This window comes from Balaenoptera acutorostrata, chromosome 9 (genome assembly GCF_949987535.1).
Source record: "Balaenoptera acutorostrata chromosome 9, mBalAcu1.1, whole genome shotgun sequence".
Classification (NCBI taxonomy): Eukaryota; Metazoa; Chordata; class Mammalia; order Artiodactyla; family Balaenopteridae; genus Balaenoptera; species Balaenoptera acutorostrata.
The window spans coordinates 72,065,945-72,082,051 of record NC_080072.1 but is presented as its reverse complement, the minus strand read 5'-3'; the positions used below and the strand labels follow the sequence as shown (position 1 = coordinate 72,082,051).

General features: G+C 36.7%; 1 protein-coding gene across 4 annotated transcripts in view; it reads right to left on the bottom strand.

Annotated features, from left to right (window-relative positions):
* Positions 1–3,073: 3,073 nt before the first annotated feature.
* The window catches only part of C9H11orf54 (chromosome 9 C11orf54 homolog), a 29,789-nt gene continuing 16,755 nt past the window's right edge, over positions 3,074–16,107 (bottom strand). For 2 of the 4 annotated variants that reach the window (XM_007189803.2, XM_057552358.1), the window contains 6 exons: positions 12,150–12,223; positions 11,864–11,965; positions 10,571–10,747; positions 8,970–9,119; positions 5,528–5,644; positions 3,074–4,227 (listed from right to left, as the gene is read on the bottom strand). In XM_007189803.2, coding sequence (XP_007189865.2) covers positions 4,054–4,227; positions 5,528–5,644; positions 8,970–9,119; positions 10,571–10,747; positions 11,864–11,965; positions 12,150–12,223 — 794 coding nt within the window. In that variant the 3' untranslated portion in view covers positions 3,074–4,053. The remainder of the gene's footprint in view (positions 4,228–5,527; positions 5,645–8,969; positions 9,120–10,570; positions 10,748–11,863; positions 11,966–12,149; positions 12,224–16,107) is intronic. The other 2 variants (XM_057552359.1, XM_007189804.2) reach the window with 2 other exon arrangements.

Here is a 16,107-nt window from a genome sequence, read left to right as displayed (position 1 = left end):
AGAGTTACATAGAAAGGGGTGTGGCTAATGGGAGGAGCAGGGCCAACCATCAGTCGCATATGGAAAATAATCCAGTTGCATTCCCTTATCTCACATCCTAAATAAAAATAAATTCCAAATGGAGTAAAGATCTAAGTGTAAAAAACAGTGACGTTGTCTGCAGACTAAGATACACATAAGGTATATACATACCTAAGTCCTGCTTAGAGGGAAGTGTTCTATAAAAAATATTTGTCAGATTTTGAGGGTTCATGGAGCTCAAATCTACGAAAGGGAAGAACTGAACCCCACACCATCTTTCAGGATTGAGGAGGCAGAGATCTGCCAGGCTCTGAATTAAAATCCCAGAAGTAACACAGAGTAACAGACTCTAGGCAGAGGTGGCCTGAGTTTTATTTAAAATGCAACCGAGCCCCAACCCAGCTCCATCTCTGATTACAAGGAGCTAATCAGTCTCTCTGTGTTCTTTAGTAAATTGATTTTTGTGTTTGTGATATGAAGTGTCCTCTAATGTACAGTACCTTACAGGGTAATACTGATAGGACTTATCCTTTTTTATTTTAATTATTTGTTCGTATGTCAGTCAGTGTCCCCAGCTGACTGGGGTAGACCTGGTACAGTGCTTGGCACATTGATGGTGTTCAGTAAATTGTCCTGGAATGAATGGTAGAAAAAGCCACACGGAGGCATCACAGAGAACCTAAAAGGAAGCTGGGCTTTTAAAACCAAAAGCAAATGAGAGTCTGCTTTTAGTTTTTTAAATATTTATTTATTTATTTATTTGGCTGCGCCGGGTCTTAGTTGCAGCACACGGGATCTAGTTCCCTGACCAGGGATCAAACCTGGGCCCCCTGCATTGGGAGTGTGGAGTCTTAACCACTGGACCACCAAGGAAGTCCCCCTATCCCATATATTTTAAAATGAACTGGTGAGGTTCTATAAAAGCCCTACTGGGATTAGACTGACGTTGAATTGAATTTACAGATTTGAGAATTGATACTTCTATGAGATTGCATCTTCCTGGATGTAACTGTTTATTTTGATTTCTTTGAGTTTTCAACAGTTTTATAATTTTCTCCATAAAGGTTATATATAACTTTTGTTAAATAAAAATACTGCTGTGTACTTTTGGTAACACTGTAATTGGTATCCTTTTCAAATTTCCTTTTTTTTTGGTTTTGGCCATGCCACCGAGGCTTGCAGGATCGTAGTTCCCCAGTTAGGGATCTAATCCAGGTCCTTGGCCCTGAGAGCACGGAGTCCTAACCACTGGACCGCCAGGGAATTCCTGCCAGATTTACATTTTTAACCTATTTTTTGTTGGTATGCAGAAATACAACTCATTATTGTATACTGATTTTACATTTAGCAACTTTTTTTTCCCTTGTTGATGTATAGTTACAATATTGTGTTAGTTTCAGGTGTACAGCAAAGTGATTCAGTTACATATATATTTTTTCTCAGATTATTTTCCATTATAGATTATTACAAGATATTGAATATAGTTCCCTGTGTTATACAGTAAATCCTTGTTTCTTATCTATTTTATGTATAGTAGTGTGTACCTGTTAATTCCACACTCCTAATTTATCTCTCCCCCACCCGCTTCCCCTTTGGTAACCGTAAGTTTGTTTTCTGTGTCTGTGAGCCTCTTTCTGTTTTGTATATAGATTCATTTGTATTACTTTTTAGATTCCACATTTAAGTGAAATCATACATTTGTTTTTGTCTAACTTCACTTAGTATGATATTCTCTAGGTCTATCCATGTTGCTGTAAATGGCAGTATTTCATTGTTTTTTTATGGCTGAGTAATATTTATATTTAGGAACCTCTTTGAACTCAGTCTGATAATTTAACTATAGAGTCTCTTGGGTTTTCCAAGAAGTCAATCATGTTTTCTGCTGAAAAAATTATTTTTTCCTTCCTTTTCAGTTGTTATACCTATTCTGTCTTTGTCTTTTTTTCCTGGTTGAAACTCCAATAGTTAATGATATTGGGCATCCTTGTCACATTCCTAAAGTGAATATGGTATTAACATAATTTTGCAAATATCTAGCTAGCTAGCTAGCTAGCATTTTAAAAATTGCTTCTCGCAATATGCGCTAGATGTTAGCTTCATGGAGTTCAGGTGATCCTATTTTGTTTACAGTGGCTTCTTTGCCATATTTTGAAAATACCAAGTCCTCTTCTGCCTCTGAGCCTTTAAATCTGCTGGAAAGGATGTTTCTCCAAATAACTTCATGGCTCACTCGCTCAGTTTTTTCAGGCCTTTGTTCAAATGTCTCTTTATCAGAGGCTTTCTCCGATCTCTCTCTATAAAATGTGTCATATAGAGTCTGATTCCACGTTTGATGTTTGACTGCTGACAGCTGTTAAGCCTTACCCCACTCCTTCCTCCCCTTCTGCCCCACGTTTGTGCAATAAAGCCTGGCTGTTTCTTGCTTTGCCACCTGTGGGAAATTCAAACTGCATGCAGAACCATCACCCTGGCCCTACCCCCTAACCACCATAAAACCCCCAAGCCCGTCTCCTCTCTCTATTCTCTCAGGCCATTTTTGGACTTGCTTGGGAGCTGCCCTGCTTTCCACAGAAAGCCTCATTATGGGAATAATAAAGTCTTTCATATACCCTTGGTATGTGTGTGACTTCATCAGTCTCAACATCTGAGCTGAATTTTGGGTGGGGAGTCCACCTTTTCTCAGTGTGGATGCCCACAACAAAATAACATCCTCCTTCACAGTCCATCTTCTGCTTTATTTTTCTTCATAGCACTAGTACCACCTGACATAATATGTATTTGCCTTCCCCTACTATATAAATGACTGAACGATAGATCCCAGCATCTAGTGAAGTATCTGTCATAATCATTCATTCAACACATATTTGAGTGCCCACTTTGGCCAGGTTCTCTTAAAGGCAATAGTGCTATAGTGGTGATCAAAGCCCTTGCCATGGAGCTTACATTCCAGAGGGCAGGGTAGGTGTTCATTCAGTATGTATTTGTTAAATGAATGAATACTAATATTATTTTTGTCTGGATGTAGGATATTAAAAAGAAACACAATATCATATTATGAATGTAAAATTTTTATTCATTTCTTTTGGTACAAACTAGTGTTTATTAAAAAATAATATTTAGGAATTTATACTCACAGGACATGTTATAGTTAACATCCAAAGACAAAAAATATTTCTTGACAATTTATTATATGCTTAGTACTAAAAAGCTCCTAAATCAGTGTTGGCATTACAAGATTAGAGAGTTGTTTTTGGCTCATGATCATTATAGAAAAACACTGAGGAAAATTTCAATCATTACAGTTGGTAAAGGTATAATTTTATATTGCATGAAGGATAGTAGTCATATTTAGCAATAGCCTCATTTATAAATTAAAGTATACTCACTTCGAGGTTGTATTTTGATGCTGTTTCTTTTCACTTCTCTTCTTGCAAATAACCAACAAGGCACAAACTGCTTCCAATTGACAGTCCAAACAAAGGAGGAATCATGGCTAACCGTCCGGTTGCTAATATTTGTTAAAGGCAAATTGCAAACTTCGGAGTATGGTTCAACATCACCAAAAGGAGTAAAGTTGCTCCCTCTGACCACCTTATTCCATGAAAAAAGTGTACTTTGACTTCTAAAATGGATTTTAAAAATTCAGTAGAAAGATTTAACAACTGTCAACATTTCCAGCACTGATTTTTCTAATACCCAGAAACATCCACTTAGCAGTTGTAAAACTAACTTGAAAAACTGAATATACACATGTAAATTATTGCCATTAGCTAGTAGGAATCATCACTTGATTCTTAATCCTGTTTATATTTAATTATAAACATAAGACTGAAGAACATTTCCATCATGTGCCTTTGTTCCCAATAATCCCTTTCAGATAGATCTGTGAAGTAATACAGAGCACAGTGTTGACATACCTTTCATTTCAAAGGCCGAAAAAAATAGGGCTTATTAAGTAGTGAGATCATTTCTATTAGGCTTTATATTAGTATCAATTAATGAGTTAATCAGTCAAATGAGTTATCAGTTGATTTAATCTCGCCCAAATGAATGGGTCTCTGTTGGTTGATCAATGCGATAGAGAAACTCTGCAGGTAGGAAGTATCCAAGATACTCCACTATATCTGGGGTGGTGTCATAATGGTAGTGTCCACCTTCTCCATGATGACTAAAACAATGAGTGTGCTCCAACCGCAAATCAAACCCCTAGGACAACAGAGAAGCTATCTGTTAGTATTCCAATTATTTTGCATAGAACTTGTTTAAGGGTATGGGAGACTTTTTTTTTTTTTTTTTTTAATTTATTGGTTGAGTTGGGTCTCTGTTGCTGCGTGCAGGCTTTCTCTAGTTGCGGCAAGCGGGGTCTACTCTTCATTGTGGTGTGCGGGCTTCTCATTGCGGTGGCTTCTCTTGCTGTGGAGCATGGGCTCTAGGTGCGCGGGCTTCAGTAGTTGTGGCACGTGGGCTTCAGTAGTTGTGGCTCGCGGGCTCTAGAGCGCAGGCTCAGTAGTTGTGGCGCACGGGCTTAGTTGCTCCGTGGCATGTGGGATCTTCCCGGACCAGGGCTCAAACCCGTGTCCCCTGCATTGGCAGGCGGATTCTTAACCACTGCGCCACCAGAGAAGCCCTGGGAGACCTTTTTAATTTATGTTACAATAATTTTTATTTTTATTTTTTGGTAGGTAATACAGTCACATGATTCAAAATTCAGAGGGTGCAAAAGCATATATTCAGTAAAATGTATCTTTCCATCTCCTGCTCTCACCACTCACTTCCTTTCCTAGAAGGCAACCAAAGTAAGCAGTTTCTTCTATATCCTTCCAAAAGGATTCTTTAAAAATTTATTACTTGTATGGTAGTACTTTGCACCTACTGTGCTGTATGTTGCTCTTCTTCATTTAACAATATAGCTTTCAGATCTTTGTATATCAGAACATAAAAGAGCTTCCTAATTCTTTTATATCTATATGGTATTCTATTGTATGCGCATACCACTTTCCAACTGACATTAGATTATTTCCAGTTCTTCTGCTATTACAGCACTGCTGTCATGAATAACCCTTTTAACTAGTCATTTTATGCACATAAGCATATATTTAATGATAAATTCCTAGACATGTAGTCACTGGATCAAAAGATATAAATAGTATTTTGGTAGATATTTGCTTTGAATTAGTCTATATTATTTTTCTAGGGTAGAATATTAGAATATAATGAACAGTATATAGAACAGCAAATAAGATGATAGGAGACCTGAATCCTGTCCTGATTCTACTATTTAATAATGTGACTTTGGGTGTTATTTAAAATGCCTGTGCCTTCAATTCTCCAAAGGTAAAATCTGCTCTGCCTAAATCATAGGTGGTCAGATACTTGCTCCCTTACCTTTCAAGACAATTCTACAGACTATCTTAGTTCTTAAATAAGAACACAAAAAGTGCCTAATTCTAAAAGAATATTCTAAAAATCAGCATTATTGTAATGTAAAAGACAGACATAGACTTACTGGGTCTCTGGAGATAAAAACTGGCAGACAAACCAAAGGAGCCTTCATCTCATAAAAACGTAACCATTTATTCACGTCTTCATCAGAGTTCAATGGGCAGGAAGAAAATTCTGCCGGCTACAATAAAAGGACATTAAACAAGTAAACATACTGAATATTACTGAGCTAAAAATTTATATATGATTTCATTGTTAAAACCGTTAAGCCTTCTTATACATTCTATTGCTATTTTTGGCACCAAGAGAAGTTATATACTCTAGTTTTCAAAAGGACCACCAATCAATGTGTACACACTAAAAGATATGAATGAATAAATAAAGGAGTCTCTCAGTTTTCCTATGAGCATATCCTCATCCCAGTCTTAAATGTCATTATTGATACTGGTAGATGAAAAAAAAGGAAGGCATTGAAAGTGGGGCAGAAGCATCAAAGAGAATAAAATACTTAGGAATAAACTTAAGGAGGCAAAAGACTTGTACACTGAAAAGTACAAAGCATTGCTGAAACGAATTTTAAAAGACTCCAGTAAGTGGAAAGACATCTTGTTTTCATGGATTGGACAACTTAATATTGTTAACATGTCAATACTATCAAAAGCAATCTAAAGATTCACTGCATTCCCTGTCAAAATCTCAATGACGGGGGCTTCCCTGGTGGCGCAGTGGTTGAGAATCTGCCTGCCGATGCAGGGGACACGGGTTCGAGCCCTGGTCTGGGAAGATCCCACATGCCGCGGAGCAACTAGTCCCGTGAGCCACAACTACTGAGTCTGCATGTCTGGAACCTGTGCTCCACAACAAGAGAGGCCGCGATAGTGAGAGGCCCGTGCACCGCGATGAAGAGTGGCCCCCACTTGCCACAACTGGAGAAAGCCCTCGCACAGAAACGAAGACCCAACACAGCCAAAAATAAATAAAAATTAAAAAAATGAATATCTGCTTATAAAAAAAAAATCACTCATCTATAGTTTCTTAAAAAAAAAATCCCAATGACGTTTTTGCAGAAATAGAAAAATCCACCCTAAAATTCATATGGAATCTCAAGGGACCCCAAACAGCCAAAACAATCTTGAAAAAGAAGAAGAAAGTTGGAGGTCTCACACTTATTGATATCAGGCTTGCTACAAAGCTATAATAATCAAAATAGTGTGATACTAGCGTAACAACAGGCATACAGATCAATGGAATAGAATAGAGATCCCAGAAGTAAACCCTTGCATGTATGGTCAAATGGTTTCTGACAAGGATGCCATGACCATTCAATGGAGAAAGGGCTGTCTTTTTAACAAACAGTGTTGGGAAAACTGGATATCCACATGTAAAAAAACAAAGTTAGACCCTTACTTTATATCATATACAAAAATTAACTAAAAATGGATCAAACACCTAAATATAAGAGCTAAAACTGCAAAGACTCTTAGAAGAAAACATAGGAGGGAAGTTTCATGACATTGGATTTGACTTTTGGGATATGACATCAAAAGTACAGGTAATAAAAGGAAAAATAAACAGGTGGGACTACTTCAAACTAAAAAGCTTCTGCACAGCAAAGGAAACAGTCAACAAAATGAAAAAGGGAGCCTATGGAATGAGAGAAAATATTTGCAAACCATATATCTGATAAGGGGTTAATATCCAAAATATATAAGGAATTCAGTAGCAAAAAAAAAAAGCCCAATTAAACAATGATCAAAGGACTGAATTAGACATTTTTCCAAAGAAGACATACAAATGGCCAACAGGTATATGAAAAAGCACTCAACATCACTATTCATCAGGTAAATGCAAATCAAAGCCATGAGATATCACTCACTCTAGTGCAGATGGCTGTTCTCAAAAAGACAAGAGATGAAAAGTGTTGGTGAGGATGTGGAGAAAAGAGAACACCGCTAATGGGAATGTAAACCAGCATGACCATTACGGAGGTTCCTCAAAAAATTAAAAATAAAACCACCATATGATCCAGCAATTCTACTTCTGGGTATATATCCAAAGGAAATGAAATCACTACCTTGAAGAGATATCTGCACTCCTATGTTCACTGTGGCATTATTCACGTTAGCTAAGATTGGGAAACAACCTAAGTGTCCATCAACAGATGAATGGATAAAGAAATTGTTATCTGTCTATCTTTTTAGTTGTGATATGTATATGAAATATTATTCAGGCTTAAAAAAAGCAGGAAATCCTGCCATTTGTAACAATACAGATGAACTTGGAGGACATTATACAACACTAAGTGAAATAAGCCAGTCACAGTCAAATATTGCATGATATCACTTATATGTGGAATCTAAAGAAGTCCAATTTAGAGACACAGTATAATGGTGGTTGCCGGAGGATGAGGGGGTGGGGGAAATGGGGAAATGTTGATCAAAGGGTACAAACTTTCAGTTATAAGATGAATAAGTTCTAGAGATCTAATGCACATCATGATAACTATAGTTAATAAGTATTGTTTACTTGAATTTTAAGAAATCCTATAATCCTTTGGTATTTACAAATAGATTTATCTATAATTTTGTTGTAAATTGGAAAAGTAAGTAGTTTCACAAATGTTGTGTCTTTCTATGCAGAACCAGCTGGCTTACCATTTAAAATTATCAGGATAAAAAACATCAAAACAATACATTTTCTAATGGCTTCTTTGTTAAAACAAAAAGGACATTAAGTTATAACACTTTTACACTTCATTCATTTATTCATTCATTCATTCACCTACCAAAAATTATTTTAAAAGTCCTAGATGACCTGGTCTGTCTTCATATAGTATTCCGTCATTAATGTCTTATAAACTTATTATAGTTAGCCCATAAGATTATAATTTTCATGAGTTCTTTCCCTAAAACCACAACCATCTTAATAGCAAAGTCTATATAGGGATTCTAGCAATGAAAATAATCAGTTTCTAAGGCTTATACTCACATATATCTCGATCTTTAATACAAACAAATTGAGAAGAAAGTTCTAATATATTAATATGAAAAAAGGACTCCAGCTGGACATTATCATACAAGTTGCTTTACAGTATTGTTTGTCATTTAAATTTGAAAGTAATATGATCACAGTAAAAGGATTTGTTCAGGGTGTCTTTAAAAGTTAAATTGTCAGGTCTTCCCTGGTGGTCCAGTGGGTAAGACTCCATGTTCCCAATGCAGGAGGCCCAAGTTCAATCCCTGGTCAGGGAACTAGATCCTGCATGCATGTTGCAACTAAGAGTTCGCATGCCACAACTAAGAAGTCCACTAAGAAGCCAGCATGCCACAACTAAAGATCCTACATGATGCAATGAAGATCCCGCGTGCCACAGCTAAGACCCAATGCAACCAAAAATAAATAAATAAATAAATAAATAAATCTGTTTAAAAAAGGTTAAATTCTCAATGTATATTAAAAGAATCCTACGATCTTAAGCACGTGCACACACACACACAGGCCTTTACCATAACATGAGTCTTCACTTTTCCCTTCTGAATCACGAAAGTACCTCCCATTCCTACAGGCTTATCTCCATAATGTTTTTCAAGAGTTTGTCTCATACAAGTCACAAAGTTAAGTTTTCCAGTTCTTCTTTTGGCTTTCACCTCAATGACCTAGAGAGGACATAAATAAACATACCATTGTTCTAAGCTGCAAAATATTATGTAAATAACTACCCAAGTGAAACATTGTATAATTCAATGCCATCAAGCAAATATTCACTTGTTTGCTTCGAGCACCCAGATTTGAGCAGAAGTGTCTCAATCCTCTAAGTCTTAATAATATATATAGTATTATAATATATATATATGAATTATGTATCATTTACTCTAATAATGTCATATTCGTGCTTTCTTGGACTGAGAAAGAGTTATAGCTAAATATTATAAATTTATAGCCAAATTCTACACTGAACTCTAGAGATTCTTATTATATGTCAAGGTGGTAAAAGACTGAGAATTCTTTGGTTTAAAGGGATTAACGTCAGATAACTGGAGGGAGGAGAAATGATTATGTTTTCTCATTTCCTTTAAAAATCTGGACTTCTGTTACCTCCACTTTATTAGGTATTTTTGCTTCACTATCTCATTTCCCAAAGTGGCTAAAGTAGTTATCTCTACAAGATCTGGGAGTTCTCACAACAGCTAAAACTGAAATCATCTTTAAAAAAAAATATCAGCTTTATTGGGGATATAATTCACATACCATACAATCCACCTATTTAAAGTATAAAATTCAATGGGTTTCAGTATATGTATAGAGTTGTGCGACCATCATTACAATTTTGGAACATGAAATCATCTTTTTTTTGTACTAACAGGAAGTAAATATGAAGTGAGGCATTAATTCTCCTCACCTCTTCTATAATTTTTTGCTCCCATCATTTCTGTCTATCTCAATCAATGTTTGATCAGTCAAAAATGAGTAAGTTACGTATATACTAACTATAGGTAGACATTATCTACTTCAGCTGCATGGTTCATCTATTTGACTAACTCACTCCCCACAGGAACATCCTATTACTTTTAGTTCCTTGGAAAAAAGGCTATCGCTTACTAAGTATTATTCTTTTTTTTTTCTTTTTTTAATTTTTGTTTGTGTTGTGTCTTTGTTGCTGCGTGCAGGCTTCCTCTAGTTGAGGAGAGTGGGGGCTACTCTTCGTTGCGGTGCTAGGCCTTCTCATTGCGCTGGCTTCCTTGTTGCGGAGCATGGGCTCTAGGCGCGCTGGCTTCAGTAGTTGTGGCACATGGGCTTAGTTGTTCCGTGGCATGTGGGATCTTCCCAGACCAGGGCTTGAACCCGTGTCCCCTGCATTGGCAGGCGGGTTCTTAACCACTGCGCCACCAGGGAAGCCCAAAGTATTATTCTTAACCTTAGTTTTAAATGAGACTTTCACTCTGCCTGTAGTACTTTCTGAATCTTTCATAACTGGGTTATTTAAAGAGGTTTGGGACTTAGGTAGCTTTGGATTTTCTTAAGAAAACTACAGTAGTAGCAATAAGCATTCAAATTTTTAGCTGTCTGAGAACTCTTGGAGAATACTGCATTTTTAGAACAAAATCACCTTTCCAGGTTGGCCTTCACTGGCAAAAAGATTAGCCAGTAATGCAAACCCAAAATCATGATATTTCTCACTGTATTTCTCAAGTAGGCACCCTCCATCTGCAGAGTTAACATGAGCAAAGTAACTTCCATTCACAGGAGGTTTATGTTCACTTTCTGTTTGAACAACTGGCATAAACTGAAAAGAAAAGTAAATAAGGTAATTAGTCAATCCTAGTATCTCTATGCAAAGAGAAGATCTTGAATAATGTAACAAAATATTTTGTCCTAGACTTTAAGACATTTTATTTCGAGATCTAATAATAAAACATGAAAAATAAAATATTTAATGTTAGATTCAAAATGTTAAAGATTTACAAATATCAAAAAACTGAAAAAACATTTTAGAAAATGTTTACAGTATTATAGTGTTTCTATAAGATTGTGACATTTGCATCAAAATTTCTCATTTTATTATATTTATTTATTTATTTATTTATTTATTTATTTATTTATTTATGCTGAGTCGCTTGCAGGATCTTAGTTCCCTGACCAGGGATTGAACCCAGGCCCTTGGCAGTGAAAGTGCCGCGCCGCTTCCTAACCACTGGACCACCAGAGAAGTCCCTAAAATTTCTCACTTAAATTTTAAACTTTTTCTGTCTTGAACACTAGGCAAATTATATTAATGTTTCTGTAAAAGGACTTGTATGATTATTGACTAACAGTCACACCTGTAAGAGGCTGTGAGAGAATGGGCAGACTGAGCAGGTTATTCATTCTTCTGTTCGTGAGATGTGAAGAAACAGTGATGTTTTTATGTTGAAAATGTGTTAACATACATAGTGATAGATATTACCTTTTGTAAATAACAATCATACTGCTGGGGTAGGTCCCCGCAGTTTGGTCTGAAAGAGGGAGTTGATTAGATCATTAAATATTTCATTCATCTTCTGACTGAAAGCTGCCCTTATACCAGCAAAGATCATAGAGAACTTAGGAATCCTCTGATGTGTAAGGATTAAAATCTTTCACAGTCCAGAGTCCTCAGCAAATCACAGTAGGACCTTCGATGGACTCCTCTAATACTGAGTGAATGCCATAAGAAAATCTAAATTAGACATGAGTGCTCCATTTCAGTTGGACTGATTGGAGCATGTGCTAGACTCCAAATCTGTATCAAACAGCAACAAATCTGTAGAGAGGTATGACATCAACCACTTACAATTCATTCAGAAGACAAGATTTCTGATAGGGCAGTAAAAGGAAAAAGGCAAACTAAGTTTTAAAATAAAATAATTATGTATATGCTGACCTCAGAATTGAATCCAAGAGTCTGAAATGGGCCTGCTCCTGCTCCAAGAACAAAAGCTCCAGGAAGCTGGATTTCTTTTGCGATTTTATTTAGATCATAAACCTATACAAGAGGAAACGCATATTATTTAAATCTTACTTATATAAATTCCCAGGTAATACTTTTTATTACTGCATCCATTAACATTTCCTTGTCACATTGGTCAATGGACCTTCTAATAATAAAAACAGGAATCAACCCAATTTTCATAATCTTCATGTGAATGTGAAAAGTAAAAGAAACTTACTTTTTTTTTATTTACAAGAGGCAATAAGTAAGGCACACCTCCTACTTCTGTAATTCTAGTTTTCCCACAGATACCTAAAAAAAAAATTTAAAAAGCCATCTTAAAAATAGGCAAACATCTAAATTTAAGTATAAAATGCCAGAAGACACTAATTTATTAAGAGTATATAACTTTTCAGTTCATAGTTTTACAAATAGCAGGGGTTGGAAAATGTAAGTAGCTAGGATCCCTGTCCTGTTCTAACTTCCTGTGTTTCTAATACTGTCATAACCAAGCATGACTTGATATAGTTAGTAGCATAAAGGCAATCAAAAGTTGACGATACACAACACTGTAAAGCAACTATACTCCAGTAAAAATTAATAATATAAAAAAAAGAAAGTTGATGATAGGGCAAGGGCTAGCACTGCAGCCAATGTTTGGATTGGATGAGGTTTCTAGAATTGGTCTATAATGACTTATTCCTTTAAAAATCTTTCTTTTGGGGGAGGGAGGGTTTTAGCTAAGATTATATTTTAATTTAAAATATTTTGGTAAAATATTACTTCTTTTAAAAATCCATATTGAGAAGTCCTCTTGTTAGAGTTGTTTGTTCCAAGGTTGTTTATAAAAATGACAAGTAATTTTAGGTAGCTTCAGATGCTGGGAACTTTCTACTTACATTTTTAATTAAACGTCACAGGTACAGCTAGACACTGTTTGGGAAAAGGCACATTTTTTTTTTTTTTTTTTTGTTAATGTAGAGTGGAAAATCATTACCTTTTATCTGAGAAAAAGTAGTCTTATAAATTTCATACTAACATCATTCCATAATAAATGTAGATATAATTGCTCAATTCAGCTATGCAGAGGACACATGTACAGAATTCTGTGAGGTTCCATCTATAATTAGGGATTTTGGAAATGTTTTCCATGGGATCGGCAGAAATTACTCACTTATAAGACTCATAAATGATAGTAACATTAAAGTTTACAGAAGCCATTAGAAGGACTATTTTAGTAGTCTAGGGAAAAGACAAGTAATGAGCTAAAAACAGATGAGGAAATTAAGAAAAAGAACAAAGAAAGGAGAACAGGCAACTATGGTGAAGGAATGAACTGGAATTATTGACCTATAGCTAAGAAAAAGAGAAAGCTAGGTGAGATATACAGATTTCAAAGTTGTTGTATCCAAGTAGAATTAAAACCACGGGAGTAGATGGAAAAGCCAGAGAGATTGGACAGAATAAGAGGATGAGGAAAGAATTCTGGAAAGATCAAAATTTAAAAGCCTGCCAGAAAGAGAAAGGAGCCAGTAAAAATGAGGAGGAAAGAACATCATGGAGGAAGGAAAGGCACCAAGGAAGAAGAGGCAAAGAACCAAGGAGGAAGGAGAACCAAGAGGAGAAATAATATCAGGCAGCAGTGGCCAACCAGTATGAAATGTGTAGACAGACTGTAAGCAGATAGGGTAGGAGTCCCTGGAGAAAGAGAACCAGGAATGGTTTTCTTGACATAAGAGAACTCATTTTGGCCTAAGCCATTTTGTGATGTAAGCCTGGCCACAATGCTTGCCCTTGAACAGGTCTCAGCAATTAATGATCTTAAGGGAACAAAGGAATGCAGGAACAGAAAAAAGGCCGTCAAACAATAGTGCAGTGATAAAGCAGAGTCCTAGTTCCTCCTCAAGGGATATAGATAATAATAAATCTTGGAGTTCTGCAGGAACTAAGGCCCCCACCCAGGTGGAGGATGGAATGATGATATTGACCCTCCAGACTTCAGTCAACTAAAGCTTGGACTCTGTAGACCTTTGCCCCAATTCTATGCTGAATTCTCCTCTGCTCAAGCCCCGTCATGAATATGCATGTACTCTTAGCTTAAAACGTCCCAGTTTTGCTGTTGGGCAGACACTGCTTTGGGAAAGATCCCCCAGTGTTCTCCTTACTTGCTGCAAGTGACTGATAAATCCTTCCTTCTCTAGTGCTTTGGTTGTGTCTATTGGCCCGACACCCACCAAGAGGTGAACCTGGTTTTCGGGTAAAAAGACGAAATAATACTAGTAAACACGCCAAGATCACTAGTGACAAGACCAGTTCATGTAGAAAGTACCTAAATATGTTTATGAAAGATCATATATGTAACATATGCATACATATCTGGCTTCCTTAGTATGTAATTTAAAGACTCACAAATTATTGACAAGAACCTAGAAAACTCTTCTTCAAACCAACCCGTTGGGTGACAAAATTAAGATTAACTATTTTTCCTTGTACTCTTCTGTGTTTTCTGGTTTTTATTTTAATTATTTAATCAATTATTTATTTTGGGGTAAAATATATTACCCTTATAATTGGAAGAAACAGAGCTATAAAAAAGTATTATGATAGGGACTTCCCTGGTAGTCTAGTGGTTAAGACTTCACCTTCCAATGCAGGGGGTGCAGGTTCAATCCCTGGTGGGGGAGCTAAGAGCCCACGTGCCTCGGGGCCAAAAAATCAAAACATAAAACAAAAAAAAACATATGGTAAAATGCTTTCAAGGTGTGAAGAGAAATTGCCATCTGGTACATAAAACTTCTAGAATTTATAGGTCTCCTTAAAATCAAAGACTGAACTAGAAAGACCCAAAAAGAACATTTAACCCAAATCCCACTACCCCCCTCCCCCATTTTAATGTATCTGAAGCCCAGATACATTAATTGGCTTACCCAGGGTAATGAAACCTTAAGTGGCAGAGAAAGAACTAGAGTCCAGGATTTCTACGTAAAACTGCTTTTTAACAAAGATGTCAATTACCTAATAAAAGAGTGAGTAAGTGTGACTGTTTCTCTCCAAATTCCTCATCACAGTAGGGTATAATGAGAGAATGTTGGACTTTGGAAGCAGACAGATCTGGATTTGAATCCTGATTATGATTCACACTGAGATTACTTAGCCTCTCTTGAGCTTCAGTTTTCTCATCTATAAACTGGGGCTAGTACTTACCTTGCAGTGTTATTATAAAAATTTAAGACATCAAATATAGATATCCATCATACTGTCCGACAAATTATTCACTTAATATTGAAACTGAATGGTACAAATGAACCGGTTTGCAGGGCAGAAATAAAGACACAGATGTGGAGCACAAATGTATGGATACCAAGGGGGGAAAGTGGTGGTGGTGGGGGGGTTGTGGTGGTGGTGTGATGAATTGGGAGATTGGGATTGACATATATACGCTAATATGTATAAAATGGATAACTAGTAAGAACCTGATGTATAAAAAAATAAATAAAACTCAAAAAAAAAAAAAAAAAAGAAACCGAGCAGGACCCTGTGGGGCTCCTGGGCACAAAAGTCTTTTCGTGTCCCCTGTTTTTTTGTTGGTAGGAAATAGGCTTCATTCAGCTTCTGTGACCTTCCCTGAGTTCCAAAGGGCAGGTTCAAACAGTTGCTAATCAGGGAAGGGAGGGGATGAAGAGACAAGGGAGGAGCGGTCAAGAAACAATAGTGCAGCCTTGGGGCAGGGTCCTGGTTCCTCCTCATGGGATATACATAACTATATCTTTGAGCTCTTCCGCAGAACTAAAACCCCCACCACATGGACACATGGAAGATGTTAACTCCTTGATGAAACATTCTTCATTCCAGAGAGAAGGTTACAGTTCAATAACCTAGAGAACCATAGATCACGGGACCACCTGAGATGATCCTTAGATTGAAGGAATGCAGGCCTTGCAAGCACCCTGATCCTTATGAGAAGCCCCACCCCTTGACTGTAAGACTCCCCACAACCCCCCCCACTGAGTTTGGGACACACAGTTTTGAGGGCGTTAGGCCTCTGTGGCCCCCTTTGCCTGGCAAAGCAATAAAAGTATTCTTTTCTACTTCACCCAAAACTCTTGTCTCTGAGATTCATTCAGCACTGCTGCACAGAGGCTGAGTTTCAGCATCAATATTAATTTCCCTTCTCACTTTAAACACTGGCTGGATAA